General features: G+C 41.6%; 2 protein-coding genes across 2 annotated transcripts in view; one reads left to right on the forward strand and one right to left on the reverse strand.

Annotated features, from left to right (window-relative positions):
- Positions 1–25,916, reverse strand: part of syn3 (synapsin III) — a gene marked incomplete at both ends in the record, with an annotated part of 133,779 nt that overhangs the window by 56,579 nt on the left and 51,284 nt on the right. Inside the window, 2 exons of the mRNA XM_080754064.1 lie at positions 20,870–20,968; positions 21,592–21,748. Of these exons, the coding sequence (XP_080610190.1) occupies positions 20,870–20,968; positions 21,592–21,748 (256 nt within the window). The remainder of the gene's footprint in view (positions 1–20,869; positions 20,969–21,591; positions 21,749–25,916) is intronic.
- Positions 864–18,757, forward strand: LOC308308631 (metalloproteinase inhibitor 3). Its single transcript, XM_080754065.1, has 5 exons — positions 864–1,071; positions 10,271–10,353; positions 11,463–11,571; positions 13,348–13,469; positions 17,666–18,757. Exons 1-5 carry the CDS (start codon positions 942–944, stop codon positions 17,861–17,863), a joined length of 642 nt encoding a protein of 213 aa, XP_080610191.1. The 5' UTR covers positions 864–941; the 3' UTR covers positions 17,864–18,757.

A 25,916-nucleotide genomic window follows, 5' to 3' on the forward strand; every position in this document is an offset into this window, starting at 1 on the left:
GGATGTATTGTACAGCGTGCAAAACATAGATAGTCTCGAACATGCCTTCGGCCTGGTGGAGACAATAATGAATTTACTGTAAAGAAAATATCCCAGCATCAGCACCGACAGCCTGTGGTAACAATGTAAAATGTCCCAAGAGTAAATCTCTTAACCCCATTATTAGGCCTAGGCCTACATGTAGCCTACAACAGTACAACAACACAGTGTACAAGAATGGCTATTTTGATCATAATTTTGATTCTATAGGCCTACAAACAGACAGTAAAGGAATTCTGGTCAAATAACAGACCATGGACCCATCTTGTGTATAAAAATGTTTCTTAGATTGATGTAATGGTGTCTCTCTCGGACATAAAAAGTAGTATCAAGTGGAGGAATATCAAATAGGGGGAAATTAAAAAGGGTTGAGAAATGAGAATGACTGCTAGCCAGACTACTGTCCCGATTGGGAGAGGTTCATCCAGACTGGAACGTTTGAGTACTGATAAATGAAATGAATAAATAAAAAAAGAAATACAAGAAGAAAAAAAACAGGGAAAAAAAAAACAGACAACCACTGTATAATAAAGTTCCAATATGTCATCGCGTCTCTGTTATTCTAAATGGCATCATCGGGGCCGGGCGCAGCGATTGGCCGTCGCCGTGTGGGCCCGTGACTGATGTGCAGAGGCTGAGAGGGGCGTTCACAACCCCGCCGCTCACTATATGTACATGCTGAACGGCACGCTGTCATTTGCGACTCGCGAGCTGAGCGACTGTGTGTGACAGCCAGGCAAGCTTGAAGACAGACAGAGCTGACAGACAGACAGACGGTCTCAGAGTTGGAACATATACGCAGATCGGGGACGAACCAAGTCGGACATACAGTATTTATATACACACGCACTTCTGTTGAAGTTGAAGGCGACGCGGGGGAAACGAAACAACAAGTCGCTGAAATGCGGTCGATTTCTCAGCAGCTGTTGAGCGTGCTGTTTGTTTTTAGCAGCCTCCAGATGAACCAGCTGACAGAGGGCTGCTCCTGCATGCCGACGCATCCGCAAGATGCCTACTGCAATTCGGACATAGGTATGTCTCGCATTTGCACCCCGACCCCTCCTCATAATTAGGCTATTAAGAAAATAGTTTATGCAGTTTGCTTGCAGATGCCGTTGAGCGTCGATGCTGAAGTACGACATGACTGTTAGAATAAAATGACGCAACTTTTATTGGAGCGGCGACTAGTCTGTATGAGGTAGCCTTATACTATCTGTCAGAAAGAAAGCTACAGCAGGACATACGGTAGGTTTGATCCTCAGACAAAAAAAAATACCAGTTAAACCCCAGCATTTTGTATGAATTGAGAAAAAAGGGACCCCAATTTAAACAAGCCTAACAGCTTTCTTGTGGTATCCTTTTATCCTTTTAGTTGACCTTGTATCAGTGAACTGTAGACTCCTACTGTCCTGAACCTTTTCCTATGCAAACTTCTGATAAAGTATTCAACCAACCAATCAATCAATCAATCAATCAATCAATCAATCAATCAATCAACCAAAGCATCCTTATGTTTATGTAAGTGAGTCCAAATGCGAAAGTCAATTGTTGATTGTTGTATTTGAATCATGTGAGTCATGTCATGTATCAGTTTATGAAAAATGAATAAAATAAAAAGATTGAATGGAAGGGAAAAAAAGCATCCTTATTGTGGGGAAGCTTTAGCTGAAAATAGCCAACACTTTGTGAGCTTGCCGATCTGCTATTTTCTGCGAAAGCCTTCCCCACAATAACAGAAAACTCAAAATACACTAGCATAGAGCCTTGTGGAACTCCTGTCAACCATAATGGGGTTTAAGTGGTTAAAACAATCAGCTCGTTTGATTCAGACAATAATAATAATAAAAATAAAAATAAACAATCAGCTCATAGCAAACCGACGTACGTTTGAGCGTTATTAGAATGACCGTGTTTACTATATATGCGACATCTCTCACACTACGGCTAGTCGGCTACGCATGTCACTTTCTGGACGCTTTTTCCTAAAGCATAAGAAAGAGCAGGTGGTTTCCATAGAAACTGGCCCCTCTGATTGACTCTGCTGTCGATCACTTTGAGAGATGTCTCGTCTGTGACAAGTGAATTGAAACGACTTGGAAAAGTGGTCGGGCGGGCGCTGTTCTGGTGCTTGGATATTGCATCCATCCATGTGATGTGCGGATATAATAATGAAGCACCTTGCTGCTGCTTATTTCGGCTGTCCTATTAGGTCCTATAGTATAAAGCTGATGTGCAACCTGAGAGACTTGTAATACAAAGACTTGCTGTTAATTGCTTGCAGACTTCAAAATAAAGTATCTCTCCTCGTGGCTCAAGGTTCTTATACCTAGGCATATTGCTGCGCTTGTAAATGAATATTTCAGCTTGTGAAGCACATTCTTTTTACAGCGTTGTTCACGGTTGTTAACCGAATCCAGCTGGTAATTGCGTGTAGATATGGAGTCGGAGCTTATTATAAAGCCTCATTATTTATCTTGTTGTATTGGCGTGTCTCTTGAATGATGACAGGCTTTCTTTCAGGCGGAGGTGAGAGACTCTCTCTGCCAGTGGTAGCTGAAGATAATGCCTGGCCTCTGAATGAGCGTAGGGTGGCTTTGCGTGGCTTGTTTTATGCTTTTACAGTGTCCCCGGCTCCCCGCAATAATATGAACTTAAGAGTGTGTCTTATCGTGGAATGCCAGTCTAAACTGAACCACTGTTTTTGCGGATAACAGACCCTGAACCCAGAGCCGTGGTTGGAGCTGGGGATTTATCTGGCCTGCCCCAGGGACAGTAGGGGCCATGGGGGGGGGGGGGGGGGATGGGGGGGGCATCACAGACTGACAGGAAAGGGTTGAACTGGGCTATTTTAAGAGATGTGATGGCATTCCTCTGAACAGTAGTAGGCTCATTTGAGTGGAAGACGTGGAACTACAATACCTTAACCACTAGAGCAAAGGGACATCCCTTTTGAGGCCATCAGGCTGAGGCAGTGAGTCACTCCATCTACAGTCTCTCTCTCTCTCTCTCTCTCTCTCACACTCACACTCACACTCACACTCACACTCACACTCACACTCACACACACACACACACACACACACACACACACACACACACACACACACACACACCGAAGACCACTAAAATATCCACTGAGAAGTTGTCTAGAAAGTAGCCAACTGCCCTCTGGTTGTACTGGTAAGAATAAAGAATGCTGCTGGAAGGTTTCTCTTTTAACTACTAGTGGCCCTAGTTTAGCTGTGGTTAACCTTGCGTTAAGCCAAAGATAAACAAACCATGCTGTTCATAAGAATGATCTGGCATCACTTTCATCATGGCAATTGAGCGATCCATGTTTTGTGGGTGTTTTCAGCCAGGTGACCTGGCTGGGGCACAGGATACCTTTCAAGTCCCTTTGTTTAGCTCACGCTACTAGCAGGGACAGAAATGTGCCCGTGTAGAATCTGGGACTGACTTCAATAGGGTAGTGATCACTTTCGAGCACCACAAAATCCCATTGCCGATGTCTTTTGAGGTGTGATTTGAATGCTTTGCAACGCAGCTCGCACCACTGTCATCTCACAGCAAGAAATACTGCTTTGGTGCATAGCACCCATATAAATATGCCAAAACCCAAATCACACTTCACCAACAGAGCAACACTCAACACTCACCTAGACCACGTTTACAAGCTTTGGTTGTTAAGTAAAAATTATGATAGAGGCAGTTTTGGAGGGATGTTCGTGTTGTATGGTTTGATGCAGGTTAGTTAGGTGAAGTGGTGATTTTAATGGTCCTGTGCTGATCAGTGTGTTCAGGCAAGACAGTGCATGTTGAATCATTTATGTGCTGGAAGGTGAAAAGTACATTCTTTGTTTTGTTTTTGTTTAGTTTTTGGAGAGAAGGGTGTATCTGTTTTGGCATCTGTTCAAAACAATGTAATGGTTTGCATGTCTTTGACATATGATGCAAACTACAGAGGCACTACAACATTGTCCAAACAGGTCATGTTAAACTTTGGATGAGACACAAGTCATAAATCATCCCATATACTGCATTGCATCATTTCAGAGGCATTGCACGATTGTTTACACAACACTTTGATAAGCATTGCGGTTATGAATCCGTCTACACTTCACCCCTCATGTGTATAGAGATGATACAGTCAGTATAAGCTTGTAACTAAGGTTATCTTTGTACTGACTTGCTGTACAATTAAATATGAATAGGTGGAAAATAAATAACAGGTTGTTGAAATGTGCAGCGAGAAAATATGTAATTTTCACTGAGAACTTCAAAGGTGAATCCTAAATCTCCTCCGTTTAAGGTACTTCAAAGCATCTTCCTGTTCTTTCCTGGATACTCCTGCTCCGTAATCACTGTAAACCACTAGACTGGAAAAGATGAAACAGGCTTCCTTTTGATTATCACAATACTGTGTTTTTCTCACTTTGCGTCACGGTCAGCTACTGAGCTGATTTATACTTTGTCATACGATAGTGTGATTTTCTTTAGAAGTAATGACTCTCCCCGCCTCCTCCTTTTCTTTTCTGTTTTTCTTTTTTCTTTTTTGCACAAAAACGAATTTCACCAACCTGTAAACCTGAGATAGGACAATAAAGTTTATACTGAGTTGATTGATTCTGATTGTGTATGATAGCTATTTTTTCTCTCCACTGAATCCCTTAACTGGACAGGTTAGATATGTCTTGTCAACTTTCCTGCTGCATACCTGTGGATTGGGCCTCGATTTGGTTGTTTTTGTGTGTGGAGACCTACTTGGCTGCAATATATTGGCAACTGAAATGGTCCATTCACATGGGGAAAAGAAGCAGCGGTTGTTTTCCCAAAGCGTTTTTCTGAGTGCAAGATTAGAGGCCGGGGCCTAAACTTTGACCCAAAGATTTAGTGTCCCTCTACAGCAGAACTCGTTCCCAAGGACCTGGGGGTGACAGGAGCCAAACTTTACATAGGCTACAATGAACCAGGTCAGTTGAAGAGGATTAGCAAGGTTTGGGTTTGGCTTGGGATCAGGGAGCTGAGGAGAAACTGATCTCCCTCAGTCACGGCCCATGGGTATTTTGTCGTGCATAGAGGAGCTTTGTCAAAGAGTCAAAAAATGTACCGGCTACTGGATTTTTATTTTGCCTGTGGCAGCCATGTTCTGCTGCTGGTACCACAACAGTCTCTACTCACTACTCACTACTGGTGAGTTATGTAGAACAGCAGTTCTCAAAGTGGCTCTCCGGCAAAATGTGTTGAAGGTCTCATGACATGCTGTTTTTACAAGACATAAAAGTCTTTATCATGGTCCTTCAAACGAGTATTACAATGTTTTAACTGAACAAATCCACTCCAGTGAGCCATGGCAGTTTTGTTTCTCTCTATGTTCCACGGCCTTTTCAGTTGCTATAAAATCTTTTTGCCTGCGGGTGTCGCTGTTGAGGGATTTTTCCTGTCAATCATCACTTCCCGCTGCCCCCACTGGGGAAGAAAGAGAGGGGCGGGGAGGGGAGGAGAGGGGGCGGGATTAAGGGACTGTAACTTCAAAGACGGGGGCCAATCATTTCTTCTGAGCCTAATTATTCAGAAAACCCCAGACCACAGAGAATCCACTGAATGTTAAAAATTGTTCAAAGTTTGGTTCACTTTAACCATATACATAACCATTTAACCGTAAACATCCAAAATACATATTCATTTGGGGGTCCAGTAAAACGTTTGAGAACCACTGGTGTAGAGTCCAGTAAAGTCACTATTCCTTTGCTCAGCTGCAGTAGCCCTATCTACTGGTCAACGGGCAACACAGGTCACATCCTGTGAGAAAGCTGGGGTCCTACTAGGACGAGGATTACATAATGCAAGTCAATAGACCAGGATGTCAGCAGGCGTCAGGAGTTTCAGATGTTCATCCTATGAGTGAGACATACCAGGGCTCCTAGTCAGCCCCACATTCTCCAGTGGCTGTATGGAAACTAAACAGTCACATCTTCAGTGTTAACACATCGACTGTGGCACTGCCAACATCGTTTTTCGACTTATGTCATTTCTTGCCACGCTTTTGGAGAGATTTTCACTAGCTAAATCATAGAAAAAGAATCCCTGTCCACTCGCGACAATCCACTCCAAAGATATCCGCTTCCGTGTCAAGCTTGTGCCCAGCCCTGTCTCCCATATACATTCATTATCTTTTTTATTATTTTTTAAGGGAAACGTTGTATTTGTTCCGGTGGCGTCATCATCATGTCAGGTGACCTTCCGGTTACCCCGGAAATAATTGGTGACCCATAAGCTAGCGAACAGCGCCATCCAGTCGTCAAAGTCGTCTGTGGCGGCCTGGACCATTGGGAATAACTCGTCAAGGTCGTCACACGGCAATCAATTATGTTAATTTCACTCGCGGAGTGGACCCTTTTCAGAGTTAAACTTACGCTCAGGATGTTCTGTGTAGAATCACCAGATTCAGGTTCTGACTGGCAGGAGTGCTCTGTTAAAATAGCAAATTGTGCCAACCCAGAAGGTAGGCATTAGTTAGAGTTGTCCCACAAATTGACTTCTCTGACACGATCCTTAACAAGTGGGATGCAGTTTCACAGTTTATTTTTGAGTGTAGCAGTGTGTCATACTGAGAATTCCTCTGCCTCCCTCCGCCTCAAGCTGGGACGGTGTCCGGCATACTAAGACATAATTGTCTCCCTCTCACTCACACACACACAAACAAACACATGGGTGACTTTCTTCTTGTCATGCTTGCAGCTTGCCATTATCTGTGTAAGGTAGAGGTAGACTCAAATAAATGCATTCGGATTAGTAAATTAATTCATTGTTTCATAATCCCTTGCATTAGGGAAGGGATGCTGGGCTAAACTAATTCACTTTCACAATGTGAACATACTTCTGTTACTGTACTGTACCGCACGCTCATCACTCAAAGCTACATTAAAAAGCCTTTGAAATGTATGTCAAATCCTCCACAAAAGATAAACCTGTTATGAGTCAAAACCAAAAGCACTGCAGGCCTATACCATAATAGATTATGAGACATGCACAGAAAGAGAGAGAGAGAGAGAGAGAGAGAGAGAGAGAGAGAGTTAATGTGCTAACAGTATTGCTGGTGTGAGATATGTGGGTATTGGTATTCGTTGGATATATCCCCAACTTGCATTAGGTGGAGCATTTACTACGACTAAACAGCTGTGCTAATGTGAAATTACACTACGCTACAACACTTGGCTTGGAACTGGGTTATACAAACACTTGTAATGTAGTCCCTTCAACATGAGAGCTTTGGGTGAGGAGGCACAGTGTATGAAAAGGGAACTGCGGTCATACGTACGTAAATATAGCCTTGGGAGCCAGCCATGTGTGGAAGGCACTTTCCCTAGAGGTTAACAGGTCACTGTGGGAAATGACACAAACCCCAGTCTGTCTCAGAGGCAGTTGGGTCCTTTCACACATTCCACAGAGCATTGGTATCGCCACCAGCCAATTAGTGGTTAGCAGTGGTGTAAAGTAACTGCACTTAGGTACAATTTTGAGGTATTTGTATTTTACTTGAGTATTTCCAATTTCCAATACTTTTACTTACATCTCGGTTCCAAATATTGTACTTTTACTCTACTACATTTATTTGAAAACTTTAGTTACTTTGAGGATATAAATTATAATATTATAAAACATACATTGACCACTTTAGCACTATTTTATACATAGGCTATTTGAAAATAGCTGATCTACAAGCTCGTGCGACACGTAAGCTTGTAGATTTTCAAACATTTCGTACTTTTACTTTTTGTACTTTAAGTACATTTTGATGCCAAGTGCCAACACTTTCGTACTTTTACTCAAGTACATTTTGAATTCCGGACTTGTTACTTGTAACAGATTATTACTATAATGGAGTATTGATACTTTTACTTAAAGGGGCACTCCACCACTTTTCAACCTATCTTCATATAATAGGCCCTCACTAATGTTCATGATAAAATATCACAATTTTTTTCTACTCAGTTTGGGTCTCATAGGAGAGCTGTGGGTGGGTCAAATCCTTCCTACCGGTGACATCATCAATGGGAAATGCAAGCTAATAGAAACTGCAGGCTTTCTATTCCTGAAAAAGTTGCAATGTTAAAGTGGAAGCCATTGTTCTCGTGATAATAAAAATCTTTTTTTTTTTTTTCAAAAATATTATTTAATCTTTTTTGTCAAACGATGATGTCACCGGTAGGAAGGATTTGACAGCTCTCCTATGAGACCCAGACTGAATAGAAAAAAATTGTGCTATTTTATTATGAACATTAGTGAGGACCTATTATATGAAGACAGGTTGAAAAGTGGTAAAACAATCTGAATACTTTTTCCACCACTGGTGGTTAGTGTCCAGCACTGGGACCTTTTGACCAAGCGTTTCAGTTGTAACATCTCGGCTGTGACCCCTAATAATGCTTCACGAGTAAACACTAAACAGTTTTGTAGTTTTGCTTTTGGGGTCAGAGAGAAAGATAAGTAAACTACGTTTTGATAGAAGGCTAGATGAAAATATGGCTTCTTTGTATTCTCTTGTGGAGGTTTTCAGCAAATGTATCCTATTATATCTGCACATTCCTCGGTAATTGTGCCCTGATTCCTCAGTAACTGTGTCTGCACATCTTTCAAAGTAGCACTTTGGTGCATTTTGTGCAGGCTGAATAGGTAATAGAACCCTGGAGCTCATTATATACGAGTTGACAGATTAATACAACAAATACCCTTGAACACACAATTGAAAGGTCAAAAAGCATCCCAAGAGGAACAAATAAATACGTGGAGATTTTAAATGATTCACACTTTGTATGTGTGCTTTCTTATTAAGCTGTATTTGGCTAGTTTAGTTTATAGTTGTAATGCTATCTCAGCATTATTGTGGGCCTGTGGCTGTGTGATTCATGTTATATTTTGTCCTTTTTTTTTTAGCCCTCAGCCATGCCAAATCTTTATTCAGTGCCACTTTATGTTGTCTTTTAAATGGACACATTATCATGTGCCACTACAATGTTAAATCTCATAGAACATAAACAAGTCAGATACAGCTTAATAAGAAAGCACACGTACAAAGTGGGATTCATTTCAAAGTCAACAGAAAGTGGCACTGAACAAAGAATTGGCATAGCTGGGAGCTAAAGGCCAAAATATGACATGAATCACACAGCCACAGGCCCCAAATAATGCTATCTAACAGTGACCATTTATAAATGTAGCAAGTACAACAACTGTAATGAGAAATGCGTCAGTCTCCTGGATTCAATAACTTGCATCTAAGTAGAATACGGAACATCATATCACTGTGTGCACAGCCAAACTTGCACAACTTTTAAGCTGGGCTGTTGTACCATTTGCAGATTTTGGCACTCTTATTTTTCTATAAATTCCCAACAACTTGGAAGACAACTACACAAATACAAGAATGAAAGGCTTTGTTTTGTTTTTTTCTTCCATTCTGGAGAATGTGAGGCTCCAAAAGAATGTGGGAAGGAAATTCCACTGGGGTAAGATAACAAACATCCCCAGTGTTAGTTATGTCTGTGGTTCTGTAGCTGTGGGGAGCAGGTGAACTTCACTCTAGACCCACTCCTGTATGAAGACGTGTCGCCCCCATGGCCCGCAGCAGTGATACAGGTCCTCTGGGGAGGATCTATTCACTGGCCTAAATTAGACTTCACTCGTAAGCCGATCGCCACACAATAGGCCCACTTACTTCAACAGGAGTGAAAGCAAACAAATCAGATGAGAGTTTTCACCCAGCCGCTGTTTACATGAGGGCGCTGCACAGTAGATAAGATCTGTTCAAGCCCCTGAGCCCAATATAGAAAGATGCCTGTTTAAACAGAGGACACGCGTGGTTTTATACAGGGACAAGGTTGAAAGATGGGAGGACAAAGCTATAATATGGCCTCCATTTTCATTGCATCAAACCTGAACATTATTGGCAAATGGCAGCACTGCAGAAAATCTGATAAATATATGAACTCAGTCTGTGGCAACAAATGTACAATTGAAAGGATGTTTATTAGAGTTCACTATATCACCTCCAACTGCCCAAGGCAGGGTTCTCTTTGATAATGAGTCCTCAAATATTGTCATCCAGATTCCAGAGTGATTGAGAGTGAGACTGTTCTGATGATGATGTCAATCCAGATGACTACATTGTAGGTTGAATGTTTAGATGTAACATAAGAGACACACAACCGAGACTTGTATCCTCTCTTCTCAGTGATCCGCGCTAAAGTGGTAGCAAAGAAGCTCCTGAAAGATGGCCATTTTGGAATGATGCGCTACACCGTCAAACAAATGAAGGTAAGACAGAAAGTAATACTGTCTGAACAACAGGCTGGCGAATATGTGAACACACTGCTGCAACAACTCAAAGTAATTTCTGATTATTTAGTCATTATTTGGCACGTTCTCTATGCTAGGCGAAAGGTTTGGCGCTTTACCCCTGATATTCTTTCTTACATAATCTTACATTATTTCCCAAAGGCCATGCCTGCTCTGGAAAATATCCCTCTGTTAAGACAGCAGCCAAGGGCCAGGCACAAGATTAGTAGGCTTACAGACATTACGAACTGGGTGGGGGAATGGGACATAGCTCAATGTAAACGCCTGCCAAACACTGCGTCAATATACAGTAGTATGAAAACAATCTTACTGTCTGATGGTCAGCGCCCAAAAACAGTTAAAGTACATTGTCTCCCACTAGCAATCTTTGAGTTAATCTCCTTGATTATAATTAAGATTTTGACATCTTTTGAGATCTCTTGAATTGCTGTTTTCCATAATCCCCATGGTTCTTGGAACTATTTATTTGTAAAGCAATGGTCAAGGATTTAATAATTTGGCTGGTATGTGAATTCTACAACAGAGACCGAGAGTCAGCGTCCTATTTGTACTTATAAATAACAGATCACCTCCTTGCAAATAAACCCTATGAGAAAAATGCTTTTGCTTTACTCAACAATTCCCTAGTTTCAGTTTTCGGTAACTGGCCTGTGCAATTTGTTCCACTTTTCTGAGAAAGGCGCATCTAAACAGGGATTTCCTGTTGTTGCCAGACAAATAAATCACACTCAACAAAATGCAACAGCTCTCATGGCATGGCATGACTTTGTCAGCTCTTGTTTGTTTTCTGCGTACCTGAGATGAATGGAGAAACTGCAGTCTGCGGTTAAGCAGCGACCTTGTCAAACGGCATAAAAGTCACTGTGTATTATGCAATGTAATTATGTTATCTATGATTTAGTTTGGGGTTGAGCTTAATACTTTATCTCCCATAGGGAATTCTTTAGGGAATGTCTGATAAAGCAGCTTACTATGACTGGCATCCATGATTATTTAGATTTGGCGGCAGAAGTGTGCAATGCATTCGAAACGTACAGGTTTTAAACCGCAGCTGTTCTCTCTTACAGATGTACAAAGGATTCAAAATGCAGCACGTCCAGCACATTTACACCGATGCCTCGGAGGGTCTGTGTGGCGTCAAGTTTGACATCAATAAATACCAGTACCTGATCACAGGTAAACAATAAACACTGCTCAGCTACTTCCGGCTGCATCACGAAATCCTAAACATGGTACAATAGAGTCAAATTTGATGAAGCCCATAGTTGTCTTGTCACTGCTATACTACCATTCATACTCGTGGTTCTGTTTCCCTGACTACCTCTCCAAAGCACATTCTACCCCAAAGGCAGGGTTGCTAACAGCAGCAGGAGTTTGTTTGGTGTAACCCCCCACCCCTCCTCCTCCTCTAGGGACATCTTGACTGCTCTGAGACACAAACTTTCCCACTATTTATAACATTTGCCACTTAGCAAGGAGGCAATGCTGGGGGGGGCAGTTTTTGGGGCCAGAAACGGCAGAGAACGCAGTTCATCGTATCCCTTGTAATTAGCAGATAGCATAGCAAGTGCTGGCTTTTCCAGCAGCAAGCATTTATGGGCTGCTATTTCCAGCTGAGGTGCCGTTTACTTTAGAACCTACAGTGGTCATGTAGGGCACTTGGTGTGCATAGCCGTCACCAAGTCTCAGGCTGTAAATGCTGTAAATATGCCCTACCATGCCAGTGAGCAGGAGAAAGTCGCCAAGCAACAACGGCTGTGTTTACTGACGCAGGGCGTGAGTGACATCACAGTCATCTAGCACTGGTCTCAGGGTGTCTAATAATAAGGCTTGCCCCGTCCCGGGGCCCATCCTATCACAGCTAAATTACAAGCAATTTAAATATACCAAGGCCTGCAAGATCAGTCTCGTGGTCTCATTTCCTTTGATCAAGCCTCAAGTCCTCTGCCTTATGATTAGTATTTTAGGGCCATGTCACACACTCAGCACTGCATAATAAGCCTGCAAGTGAGAAGGGGGAGGGGTCCAGGAAAGAAATATTTGCGAGCTGTCAGATTCCCTTGTAGTGACGACATTGTAATGGGGACACATGGTGACAAACCATGGTGTTCTTGACTGCTTTGCCCTGCAGTGCACCTGTTTCAGAGGTTGCAACCCTGACTTTGGCGGTAAGCTGTGAATGGCCAGAGTCTATAAATAGAGGTCTGCCGACCTTTGGAAGATTCAGAAATAGGGGTGTTGGTTTAATATGGGCTTACGGTACAAGATTGTCTTACCGTAGTTAAAACTACTTGGATTCCTTTGAGTGGTTTATTTACAGTATCCAATGGTGTGTATGAAGGATTAGGAAATTATACAGATAAACAAAATGGCATATGTTTTCATATGTTTATAATAGTGTATTTACAATTTAGGCATTTACCTTAGCAGACAATCTTATCCAGAGCGACTTACATAATAGATCAGAATAAATATAATGAACCCTAATCAGCAAATGACAGGAAAATGGTCAAGCAAATATATAGAGTGCCAAGAAAAGTGTTACAAAGTAAATAGGATGCCATCACCAGCCTGAGCAGCGTGGAGTGCTCAGGCAGTGATGTTTCAGTGGAATGGGCTTGCTTAAATCCTGACTGGTTGGGATCCAAAAGTTTATTCTGTGAGAGTTGGAGAGAGAGCTAGATAGAAACATCTAATTTAAGAGTTTTGGAATTAAAGGAAAGCAGTGACACTGTACTGGTCTGTAGTTCTTGATGTCAGAGAGGTCAAGAGTCGGTTTCTTGAGGAGCAATTCTTGTTGACTTGAAGGCAAATCGGACTTAACCTGAGGTGGATGTGTTGATAGGTACAGGTTGCAGGGTGGAAATAATATTTTTTGTTTTTGTTTGAAGAACCTATCATGACACGATTGCAATGCTAAACCAATGCTCTCTGTTCTCCTGTGTCCCCCAGGTCGCATGTTCAATGGCAAGGTCTACACAGGGCTGTGCAACTTCAACGAGAGATGGGACCGCCTCTCACTGGCTCAGAAGAAAGGCTTCAACCACCGCTACCAATTGGGCTGTGGGTGCAGGGTGAGTGGAAACCAGTGCGCTCCAGGGAAGGATGAGGAGGCGCACCTGCCGAACGATGGAGGAGCCTTGCGAAGGGGAAGGGGGCAGGGGAAAGGCAGAGGAAAAGGGAAGGGCAGGGACAGGGGCAGGGCCATAGGGAGGGAGGACATTCTACTCAAGCATACTGTCCTACTGTGAACCTTTTCCCTTTTCCTCTAGAAGGCCAAAGTAGGAGGATGATCACTTCATTAACATGACATATTTTGTAATCTCTAGAGTGCAATAATCCTCAGTGATGGAGTGGGATAGAAGGCAAAAAAGTTATACTGTATATAGCTATATGTATACAGTATATAGCTATATTTACATTTAATGTCCATGGTGACTTGGCATTTTTAAGGTTACTAGAGGTTCAGGCTGCTATGCAGCCCTCACATAATTGTTTTTATGACTATTCACTTCTGTGTTCTTACTCAATACTGTATGCCGCCCTCTATACTTTGGCACATTTTAAAAGTGAAACTAAATTAAAAAAGAATTATCCGCACACCATCTTGAATTTGGTTGGACGAACATTTTGACCTAAAAATTCTTCATCCGGTTCATGAACGGATGAAGACCTTTTAGTTCGAAATGTTAACATTGTTAACGATTAATAAATACACAGTGCCAACATTCAAGATGGTGTATGGATATTTGTTTTTCCATTATTGAACTTTTTTTACCCAGCACCCGTCGAAATATACTTGGATGTGCATGCGTGCATTATCTTTGAAAACAAAATAATGCATTTTAAAAGTAATGTAATGCCAAAACTATAAATAGAATGTAGCAGTAGAATACTGTTGCATTTAGAGAACCAAAGCTAATCAGTATTTGGAATTATTCATAGCAGCCTACTATGATATAGAAACATTGTGTAAAAAATTACCTTCATGATGATTGTAAGTGAATTCAGGTTGGTAGCTGATTGAATGTAAGGTTTTTATTGTTACTTAGATATGGATATTGAACCATCAATTCCATAAACCATTGTCTTTTCTTTACCTCTTCTTTTTTTTTGATAATTTACACAAGTGAATTTAAGACTGAGGCAACAAGAGAGAGGGGAAATTAGATTTGTGATATTTGGGCGTTATTACACAACTTGGCACTGGAATAGCTTACCCTGTCCTTCCGAGCTCGGTATTACCAACTTTATGCAACCCCTTAATATGCACTGACCGTGGTCCTAAAAGCCCTACTGTAGGATGTTTTTTTTATTTTATTTTGTATTTGTTTGTTTATTAACAATACAACGATTGAGCCAGGGTTCGCTGTATAACTAATTGACATCTGCAGCCCTTGGGCAGGAAGATATAATAAGCAATACAGTACAATAAAACTATATTGAAAAGGCCTAGACATCTGCTGAAATCATCAATCCCTATCAGAATAAGTGAATTACCAGATAGAAGCATTCAGGCCCAATGCGAGCAAGCGCCTCTCAATTGCACATAGTCCGTCCATTTAGAAAAGTCACAGATGATGTCGTAGCATTTGTTATGTGCTGGCCAAGGTGTATGTGCATGCGTGTGTGGGGTAGGGCATTCACGAATAGTGATTTTTAGTATTCGAATTATTCGACCTCAAAGTATTTGAATAGTCGAATATTCGACAGGACTGGCCAAACTGTCAAATATTAAGTAAGCAAGAGGCGAACATTGTGAAAATAGCCAATCTACATGCTCACAACGCCTCACGTTGCGAGGCATTGTGAGCATGTAGATCTGCTATTTTCACAATATTTATCTGCGGAACCGAGTCACATTAAATGTAATACCTACAATTCCAAGTGTTTGTCAGGGTGGGGGTCCCCAGTTCAAATATTATTTTGGGGGTCACGGCCTAAAAAGGAACCCCCGGTATAGAGCATTAACAAATTCATCCACCAGGGGCATTGACAACTCATTCTTATGACTTCCTATCTAGCCAAGCTTTATAAACTATATATTTTTTAAAGAGAAAACAAAAAAACAAAAAAAATAAGCAAATATTCTACTTTGGTGAACAAAGTCGAATAGTGACTTTGATATAAGAATATTTGGTGAATGCCCTAGTGTGGGGGGGAGAGAGAGAGAGAGAGAGAGAGAGAGAGAGAGAGAGAGAGAGAGAGAGAGAGAGAGAGAGAGAGAGAGTGAGAGCAAAGAAAGACCACAGCTTGGTGTAAACATCACACATTAGGAGTGCCAAAGCCAACATACCAAACACATTCTGCCTTCTGTCACATTCCTTCCATAAATTATGATTTACAGCATTGGAATGCAGGAAGCATGTAATACTGGAGTACTGGAGTATTAAAATCCATTCAAACCAGTGAGCACTTAACTATGAACTATGAAGGGACAGAACACTGAACCACAAAACCTTTGCCCCAAGGTTATTAATGAAACTAGAAAGATGTTGCTTTAAGATCCACAAACTCTCCCTTATCCTGGAAGTGCTTTGACTCAATTCCTTTGTATTTTGGATCAAACACAGCTTGACCCTTAATAATCTAAAACAAAATGAATCCTTGAAGGCTCTACTCTTATACTCTAAGCTCTACAGGTGTGAGCACCTATATGCAAGATTGAGTAGTGTAACTTACAGTAGTGCTTTCCTTTCCATTCCTTGTTGTGACACAACGTGTGAACACATGAATGCATTTTGTTCACTTAGAACACTAAGTAGCATAACACCTCCCACACACACAAAACCCCACATTGCTCAAACAAGATGGCATTTGTTTTCCCCTCATGAAATGCATTTGAAAATGCTGGGTACATTAAATGTTGCACTATGTCTACGCAACTGGTCCAAATATACTGTCGATATTATTGGAAGTAGCGGTTCCATTCATTCTCACTGTATGGGGGAAAGGCTCTTGATATCACACATAGCACAAAGTGGATACTATAAAAAAGAAAAACTGAATTCTTATATGCCAAGGTAGCTATACAACCCAAGGTTTTACCAAAGTTCTACAGTACATCACTTTAATCTCACATGTAAAAGAGCAAAAGGGACATACCAGAAATCGACGTATGGATATTCACAAACCGCACCAAGATTTTCACTCTACTTTGCTATTTCAAGTCATTTCAAATCATGTTCGCTCACATGCTTTATCTAATAATCTATTCAGTGATTTTAAATAAACCATAATGCTTTCCAATGGTAGCAGTTTACGGTTTAGCGTTACTTTAGAATACAGGTGCATAAAATGGTGACAAAAACTGACAAAGAAGAAAAACTTGCTACAGACATGACTTACGACAAGCATTATGGTCTATATAAAACTCCTGAATTCCCTTTTAATTGTGTTTAACATTGCTCAAGCCTGTCCCATTAACAAAATCGCTGCCAGGTATTAATGAATTAATTCATCCGCCACTGCCAGGATTTTCAATATTTTTTTACCTTCTTTTCACCGGCAACAGGAACACACAGGGATGTAAACAAAAAGCACTTTGCCGCGATGATGCGTTCCTAAGTTCCTTGTTTTGACCAAAAAGCAATCTGGAAAAAGAATCCTAGATACATGTATTTTTCCAAATCCAATATCCTGGAAGTGAATGGGGCGAAAATGTTTGGGATGGCGTCATTTCCGGTCGTACCCGTCTCCTAGCAACCTAGCACCATTCATACGTTGGCAAAGAGCGCCCTCTAGAGCAGTGGTTCTCAAAATGAGGGGCGTCAAAATTGACCCATAAGTCTGTAACTCTGACAGCATACAAATGGAACCAAGTGGTTCCATTGAAATGTCAAAAGTTTGAGAAACACTGCTCTAGAGTAATCACTGAAAACCAGGCTTTGACGTAGATGACTAACCCTAACCTTGGATTTGACATAATGTAGATCTCCGTCTTTGGCGGTGAGTGTGTTAAATTAAGCTAATTCTGTTTGGCCATCACAGACCCAATGTCGTTCAATTGAAACCCGTTGCGTGATGATGACCACAGTGATGCCTGATTTATAATTGGTTGCATGTGTCGGGCACCAATAATAGCCGATTTACAAGCTCACAATGTGTTGGAGTGCGACACATTGTGAGCTTGTAAATCAGATATTTTCTGTGCAAGACAATGGCATGCAAACAAGTACAAATCACCCATGAGTCTACTACACTGGTTGTGGCCCATATTTGTTTTGCTGCTTCACGGCTACATCTTTAGTTTCGCTTCCTGTCTCTATAGATTAAGCCCTGCCACTACCTGCCCTGCTTTGTGACCTCAAAGAACGAGTGCCTGTGGACGGACATGCTGTCTCACTTCGGCTACCCCGGCTACCAGTCCCGGCACTACGCCTGCATCCAGCAGAAAGAAGGCTACTGCAGCTGGTACCGGGGGATGACCTCCCGCGACAAAACCACCATCAACGCCACCGACCCCTGAGCGTTTTTTAACGCGTCTCCCTCACCTCCCCACCCTCCCCAAACAAGCTACCTAACACCAAACCTTCTCCTAGTCCTCTCACACCGACAGTGTCCCCCTCTTCTCCCAAACGCCGTCCTTTGTTACTTCTTAGTATTGCGGGACTCGTAAACTCACTGGCCCGAGTGACCGCTCCTTTTGAGGAGCGTGAAAGAAAAACAACAGAACAAAAGAAACCAGTGCCAGTCTCATAGCACTTCTGATGTTTAAAAGAAAAACGAACAGAGAACCCCTTTTTGTTGCCTGCGTCTTGTCTCTCTCCGCTTTCCATTTCTGTTCCCGTCTCCAATGAATCAGAGTAGAGTCCCTGCTCCAACATGCTCATTATGTGCCATCATTGTTGAAAAGGTTATCAAGACACATAAAGACGCAAGGACCTTTTAAAGCTATCCTATGCCTAATGGGGGGGCGACGACGCATGAAAAACTGATCAAGCAATAAAATAAGGTTAACATCAATTTGTTGTGTACATTGTAAGATGCAGAGCAGCTGTACAGAGCTCAAGCAGCACATCACTAGCATTCTTGCAGTCCAGCACAACTGTCAGAAAGTTGGTTTTCGATACAGATACAGCACAGTGCCAACGTGAGGTATATGCTTATGGAAGTTATACCTTTTTTTATTTTTGGAGAAAGAGCGAGTTCTAAAGGTTTATCATATGGTATTTAAAATGTTTATTTTGTTTCACAGTGAAGTATATATGTATTATGTTCACAGTCTATGCTGTAACATGTCTATTTATGGATGATAGAATCTCTGCTTCCCTGAATGTTTGCAATGTAACCCATTTTTCTTGTGATTATATCGCAACTCAATGAATGGCTTGATATGGAGTGTTGTCGTACATCAGAGAATCAAACTACATGGACCAGATAAAAAAACAAAACACACAAAAATGGCTGTTATAATATCACAGGGAACACCTAATCTGTTGCAGAGACGACTATATTTTATTTTTGCTGTATATGACATAAGCTACGAAAGGTTCCTCTATCCACTCAGCTGAAACCTCTGTGCTTCACTTATTTATCAGTCAATTGTCAAGAACCACACTGCCCCCAGAGAACACAAAACTATGACAACAGCTACAGCCTGCTTGGCCAAGATGAAGGACCATAATCTCACAGTGTGTTGCTAAACCACTGATTTAATGTATGTCCCGTGTTTAATGATGGTACTTTTGCTCTGTCACAGTTTTCCCCTCTGGTACTCATGTAGAGGGTGATGTTTTGCCCATTCGCTGACAGTATAAGCAGAGGTTTCAAAACAAAAATGTGTTTTGTAAGTGTATATGCCATCTTTTGTATTGAGCAAAAAAAAGAAAATAACAATGTTGTCACTACAGTAGATTGTTCTTCTATTGTTTCCATTTGTTTTCCAGTGCAGTATCTTCAGTCATTCCGATATCACACACAGTCTTGCCCCAGCGGGAGTGACTCCTTCTTGCTCAATCAGCCTCACAACAAGAACGTTTATCTTATCGCTAATATGCAGGCTACACACAGAGTACTCAAACAAACTTCTAAATGATCACTCCCCTACAGGGACGTGCTGGGCCCCTGATTCAGCCCGGGAAAAAGAGTTGGAGAGGCCCTCATTTTTTATTTATTTTTTTAAGTTATATTTCGTCGTTGTCGGGTGGAAACCTTGTATGTCTAAAACCGTTTGTTTTGTATTTATCATTTAAAAAATGATTTAAACTAGTGAAAACAGCCGATCTACAAGCACACAACGCCTCGCACCGCGAGGCGTTGTGTGCTTGTAGATCTACTGTTTTCACTACTTTTGTGCGACGGCCTTGTATGATGAAGCAGGGCTTTGCTTTGCAAAAAAATTGAAAACATTTGAAACTTGGAGATACGAGGTTTCTGTCCGATAGTGACAATTTACTTTGTTGGCCGCCTAGCCCCCAAAATGGAACAAAGGCCGACATTTTATTATAATTTTTTTCCTAATGGCCGGCCTGGACCGGCCGGGAATGAACCGGCCGTTCGGGAGTTGGCCCGCTTTTCCCAATGGCCAGCACGTCCCTGGCTATGATGGTGGAAATAAATGAAAGAAAATGGAAACGGTGTCTAACAGTGAAGGACAGAACATTGTTGGAAGGTGTGTGCAGGGGTAGTTACGGACTCTTGTAACTGCTGCTGACATCCCCTTCAGGCTTTGGCTCGGGTTCAGACACAATCCACAGACATTAGTGCCTGGCATAGCTTGGTTGTGAGAGGGCCACCGGGCCACATAATACACTGTAGATTATATCTCTGCAGCCTCCTCTAGGGACATTGCAACGTTTAACAAAGACTGAAATGTTTTGTGTCTGACTAAGGGTTAACCACTTTCGCCATCTTGTCGTCATTAATAGACGACAAGGTTTTCAAAAACATTTTAGTTATTTGTCGTACCAGGTTTAAGTGGTTAATCTGTTGACATTGGAGGCCACAAGTCCAAAGCACTTATGAAGGGTTCTACCCTGGACCTGGTTCCCAAATCTCCCTCTCCTGGTTATGCAAGGGCCTCATATCCCACTGTGGCATTTCTGTTTCAGTACTTTTGTGGTTCATGTTATGTATGTGTGAATATACAGCTTAACACAGAAACACTTGGTCAAGTTGAACCCGAGTGCATTAAAAAAAAGGAAGCTGGCAAATGGCTGTGCACTGCAAAATCGATTAATTTCACCTGGTTGAATATGGTTCAATTTGAGTTAAATGAACACAAGATTTTACAGTGTACAGTCTGCGTGTATACACTGATTCCTAAAAGGGGTGGGGAGGGAGTGATTCCTTGTAGGGGTTGCTGAAATGTTTGACTTAATTTCTGTGTTTTATATTTTTATAATAAAGATTTCATGAAAAAAAAAAAAACAGGTCACGGCTGTCTGCATTGTTTTCTGTGTGATAATTCTGCTCTCTGTATTATCTCTATTATATGTTGAACAATAAGAGAAGGCAAATCTTCAAGCTATACAGTACTCACCATCTGCATGTGGTTGGGATAGAAGGTTTGTTCATTCAGGGGGAATTTCTCCGCACCGAGGGAGTGGTACAGCTTAATCATGTGAGAAAACTGCAAGCAGGAATAAACAAAACATTAAGACATCATTATTTATAAGCTGTTAGTCACAGAGGAGTACAGAAGACTACAGAGATAAGACAGATAAGGTCATTCTAAATTGCACAGGTCTTCATACATACATGGCACTAACATTCATTAAGTTGGAGCTGCCGCACACACACACACGCACGCACGCACATGTACATACGCGCGCGCACACGCACACGCACACGCACACGCACACACACGACCCAGTCATATGATGCTTCGGCAAATCAGATTCCAGCGTAAAGACCTTGTCTTCACCCTGAAGATTCCATAGTTTGCGTCTGGGTTGGGATGTTTTGTCTAATTCAACCTGTTTTGTCTGGCTTCCCAGACAGTAATGAAATCTGACCTGGATCCAGTGTACCTTCTATCACACCTCGCTGCAGTAAAACCAGGGTGAATAATACTTTTTTACTTTTTTCTGCCAGAGGCCTCCCCTGCCTCTCTCCCAGCTCTGAAGACAGGTGGTATACCTCTCTCTCTCTCTAACAGCCAAAATAAATCAGTCTGTAGCGGACGCCACAAGGGCCCGACTCCTCCGTGTGGGGTAAGGTGGAGGTGAGCGTGGCGAGTTATAGATCACTTACCACCCATGGTTTGCTGCAGAAGTTGTAGATGGAGAAGAGGGAGTTGCTGCTAGCGACCCCCCCGAAATGCATGCCCATCACCAGGCTCCTGAAGTCCTCCCCAGGGGTCATGCTGTAGGCGTGCTGGCGAATCAAGACAAAGTCTGGCTTGAAGGACCTGCGGAAACGTCGGTGGGGACGGGAGCAATGAAAAAAAGAGTCAGTCCAAGGAACCAAAAAAGTCTTTCACGTTTTAGTGTATATTCTAGACCACTGTTTCCTTAACAGTGGGTCGGGGCACATTTGTGGGTCGCGGATCCTTTTTCATGGGTCGCGATATATATAATATCCCTTTTATTTTATTTTTTTCCTAGATTTTGTCATTCATTATAATTATTTTATTTACTTAACTTTTTTCAATAGGAATTTCAGGAATAAAATAAAAATAATGAAGAAAAAAAATCCCTAAATTAGAAAACAGACTTTTTTCGCTAGCTTGGGTCCCTGGGAAAACATCTGATTTCTCTTGAGTTAAAAAGTTTGGGAACCACTGTTCTAGAGATACCTGTGAGAAAATTACTATCATTATTTTCACGAGATTAATGTGATGAAGCCGAACAATCATGAAAACTCTGTTATGCCATTTCACTTCACTGAGTTACACGATGGCACTGCCAGTGGTTGTCCAAAGAGCGATAGTATCTGACAGTCCATTAACACATTGCGCTTTGGCTCACTGTTTACACTGAAGGGCTACGCTATTCAATAGCCATGTAGGGCAGAGCGGGTGAGCGAATGCCCCTGGGTACACATAATCTTTTTGAACCATCTATCCAATTAACACAACTTAATCCCTTTCATTACAAACTGTTTGGGGGCCCTTGGCCAAGGGAACCAATCTGAGACTTCTATTACATCTGGTCACAATTAACTTCAATAGGGCAAGTTATGTTTGCCCAACGGTAAAGTATAGGTACATACAAGGGTTTTTCTAAAGGTAAATGGAGTATTTACTGGTCCCTGGGGAAGGAAAATGACTTCACTGCATTCACCCAGCATATGGCTGCTAAGATGGACGGGTCAGCTGCTCGACCTACTGCCTTACTGGCACCCTCCATATATTATGTTAAAGGAGAATTCCGCTTTTCTTGCCATAATCGGATGTTGTTCTACCCATTAACCTGTTGTTAAAACGAAACTCCATTTCGAGAGCTCTGTAGCTCTGAGCAGGGAGGTGGGGTCTAGCGGCCGCTGGCCTTTTTACGGCAGCCCATTAGCAACAAAGATCTGCGGAGACGTCTCTGCCATTATGAAAGACAGATAAAAATAAGAAGAAGAATTGTCAAGCGATAAAAATAAGCGATTTAGCGTAATGCCCCACCTCTCGCGGTCGGAGCTGCAGTGGATTTGAGATGTCCGGAATTCTCCTTTAATTACTGTGTATAACTCTTAGTTGTCATGTATTACCAGCTCAATTAATCAGCTCAAGGACAATGTCCAGAGCACTGTGGAACTGTACTTTCTCCCTGGCATCCCTATTTTGGGCATGTCATTATATCCAAACATTTCAAAAATAGCAGACCTACACTACAAGCTCACAACGAGTTGCGATGCAACGTGTGGTGAGCTTGTAAATCTGGTATTTATTTTTATTTTTATGTTTGAACAGGGCTTAAATGTTTAATGGAGTGGTTGCTTAACTCTGGTTTTTGACATTATCGAAACGAAGCGGATAAAAGCACCAAACTTTTTTCGAGGCTTCTTTAGGACCTAACGATGGATTTTAGCCTTGGGTACCAAACTTTATTTTGAAGTTTACCCATAGAATTATCCATATCAAGTTGGGCTCCCATCGACTTTTTATACAGGAGGAAAATACCCAGAAAAAGATCTGCTTTAAGTAGGATGTGAGGGGTCTAACTAGGGGTTTGTCATGATTCTGAATCCATTGCAAGCATTTGTTTTGCACAAAAAACTTTCCTTGGGCTAGAAATGGCCCCCAAAAACACCCACAAAACTGTGAAAAATGATGACTATTCACTAAACCATCGTTTTGTGGGGCCATTTCTAGCCCAATGAAAGTTTTTTGTGCAAAACAAATGCTTGCAATGGATTCAGAATCATGACAAACCCCTAGTTAGACCCCTCACATCCTACTTGAAGCAAAAAAAAAAATTTCTGGGTATTTTCCTCCTGTATAGAAAGTCGATGGGAGCCCAACTTGATATGGATAATTCTATGGGTAAACTTCAAAATAAAGTTTGTTACCCATGGCTAAAATCCATCGTTAGGTCCTAAAGAAGCCTCAAAAAAAGTTTGGTGCTTTTATCCGCTTCGTTTCGATAATTTTGTTAAGCCAACCCACTATAAACCCTGGTAGACAGGCATTCACCAATGCAGTATATATGCACACAAATATGATGTGTGCAGCTGTGTCCAGTGTCCAGACAGATGGCTGGAAAGGCGAGTTGATGTCTTATGTAAGGACAGCGCAGGCATGACTCGCTGGACCATTGAGAACTGAGCTGGTCAAGGCGACAGACAGACTACAGCTGTTCCTTTCTCAGGCTGCAACCCGCAGCCACAATGGCACTGGACCAAGGACTCCTCTATTTATAAAAGAAACCTGTTTATTGAGCCTGCTTTTCTCAAGAGAAAATCGTGCTCAAAATCATTTAAGAACACTGTGTGAAAGCATGCCTCCTGATAAGAATATCCGCCAATTCATGCAAGGTATCATTTCGAACCAACGAGACTGTTTGTGTTTTTCTGGCCTTGTAGTTACAGCAAATATAGATATAGATAGATAGATACCTTTATTATCCCAAGGGGGAAATTCAGTTGTCCAGTTGTAGCACAGCAGTATACAGTTATTTACAAAGTTACAGAGAAGTAGGAAAAGATAGATAAGAGTAAAAAACAAGAGCAGTACAGTACCAAAAAAGAGAAGGTGCATCAATAGAGGGGGCAAATTAAATATAAGTATATATACATAAAGTGTCTTACAAAAAAGAGACCAAAACAGTCAATGCTAGTTAGTGCAACAAGTATCTCACTGTCATTCTTAAACAAGACAAATATATTTGTGAACATGCACAAGTATTTCCCAAAATAAGGAAAGGGACTGGGACTACTTGTTTGACCTATAGTCGCTCCATTCAAAATCAATGGATAACTGTCCAAGGGAATAAATATACTTGTTTATTTTCTTTACATTGACATAAGCTTTCTTCCACAGCAGTGATGATGAATCAGAACAGGAAACATAAACATACTGCATATCCCCTTTGTGCCCTTACAGTCATCTTCTCCATCTGTTACTATTTATTCTCAAAGGAGCTGTACATTTGTTGTGACTTCCAAAAAGAGGCTCGGCAGGGACGTGCAGAGAATGCTAGAGCGGAAGGGACAGATTTCTAAAAGGGCCTTTTGGTGAGAATATCAAAACAGCAGACCTCCAAGCTCACAACGCGTCGCGCTGCGATGCGTTGTGAGCTTGGAGGTTGGTTATTTTCGGTGCTTGATACCACACTGAACTAAGCATAATCAAGTCAATGCTGGAGATGTGGCGTAACGGCATGGATTTCTACACAGAGAGGGCAATTCTTTCAACATAAGATGCTGCGTTCAAGTTCAGGAGAACCCCTTTTTACCCTCCAATTCTGTTCGTGGGTCATTTTGACCCGGGGGATATTTGGCTTAAAATAAAACAATACTAATACAAATTTTAACTTAACAAATCATCATCATACATTGACTTTGTCTCAATTCCAAACAATCCAAATTATATAAATTGTAAAATAAACAGTGAACTTAGAGTTGAAGCATCTGGCAAGAGAGTTCAGTGTGTCCTACAACAACAGACAGGAAGACAGACTGCTTCTGACTGGAGGTGCAAGAAGCTCATATGTGCCTCACTTGCAGTCTGTGTTTGTGAAGCAAGTGCTTCCTAGTGTATCTGTATACATACCAGTAAGACTCCCTAAATCGGGAGATAAGCGACCGTCAGGTCGCATGTAAAATTCGGCCTGATGGTGGCGCTAAATGTGACAGATCCATGTTGATGACATAACTCTAGAGTAGACATACTGTGTACCGCTTTGTATGATTTTAGGGCAACATCTGTAGGAGCAGTGTCCAAAAATGTGTTTAAAAAAATCAAAAGTGTGACGTGTGACTGACTGACTGACTGACTGACAGACATACAGACTGACTGACTGACTGACAGCTGGTGGAGTTTTTGATAGTAACTGCGACCTGACGGTTGCAACAATTTGACATTAATGTGTTTTCCCATGTTCACATGTGCAGTGTTCAGCTCTTATTTTACATGAATTTCAGCTATC

This window comes from Nannobrachium achirus (assembly GCF_963921795.1).
Source record: "Nannobrachium achirus genome assembly, chromosome: 23".
Lineage (NCBI taxonomy): Eukaryota > Metazoa > Chordata > Actinopteri > Myctophiformes > Myctophidae > Nannobrachium > Nannobrachium achirus.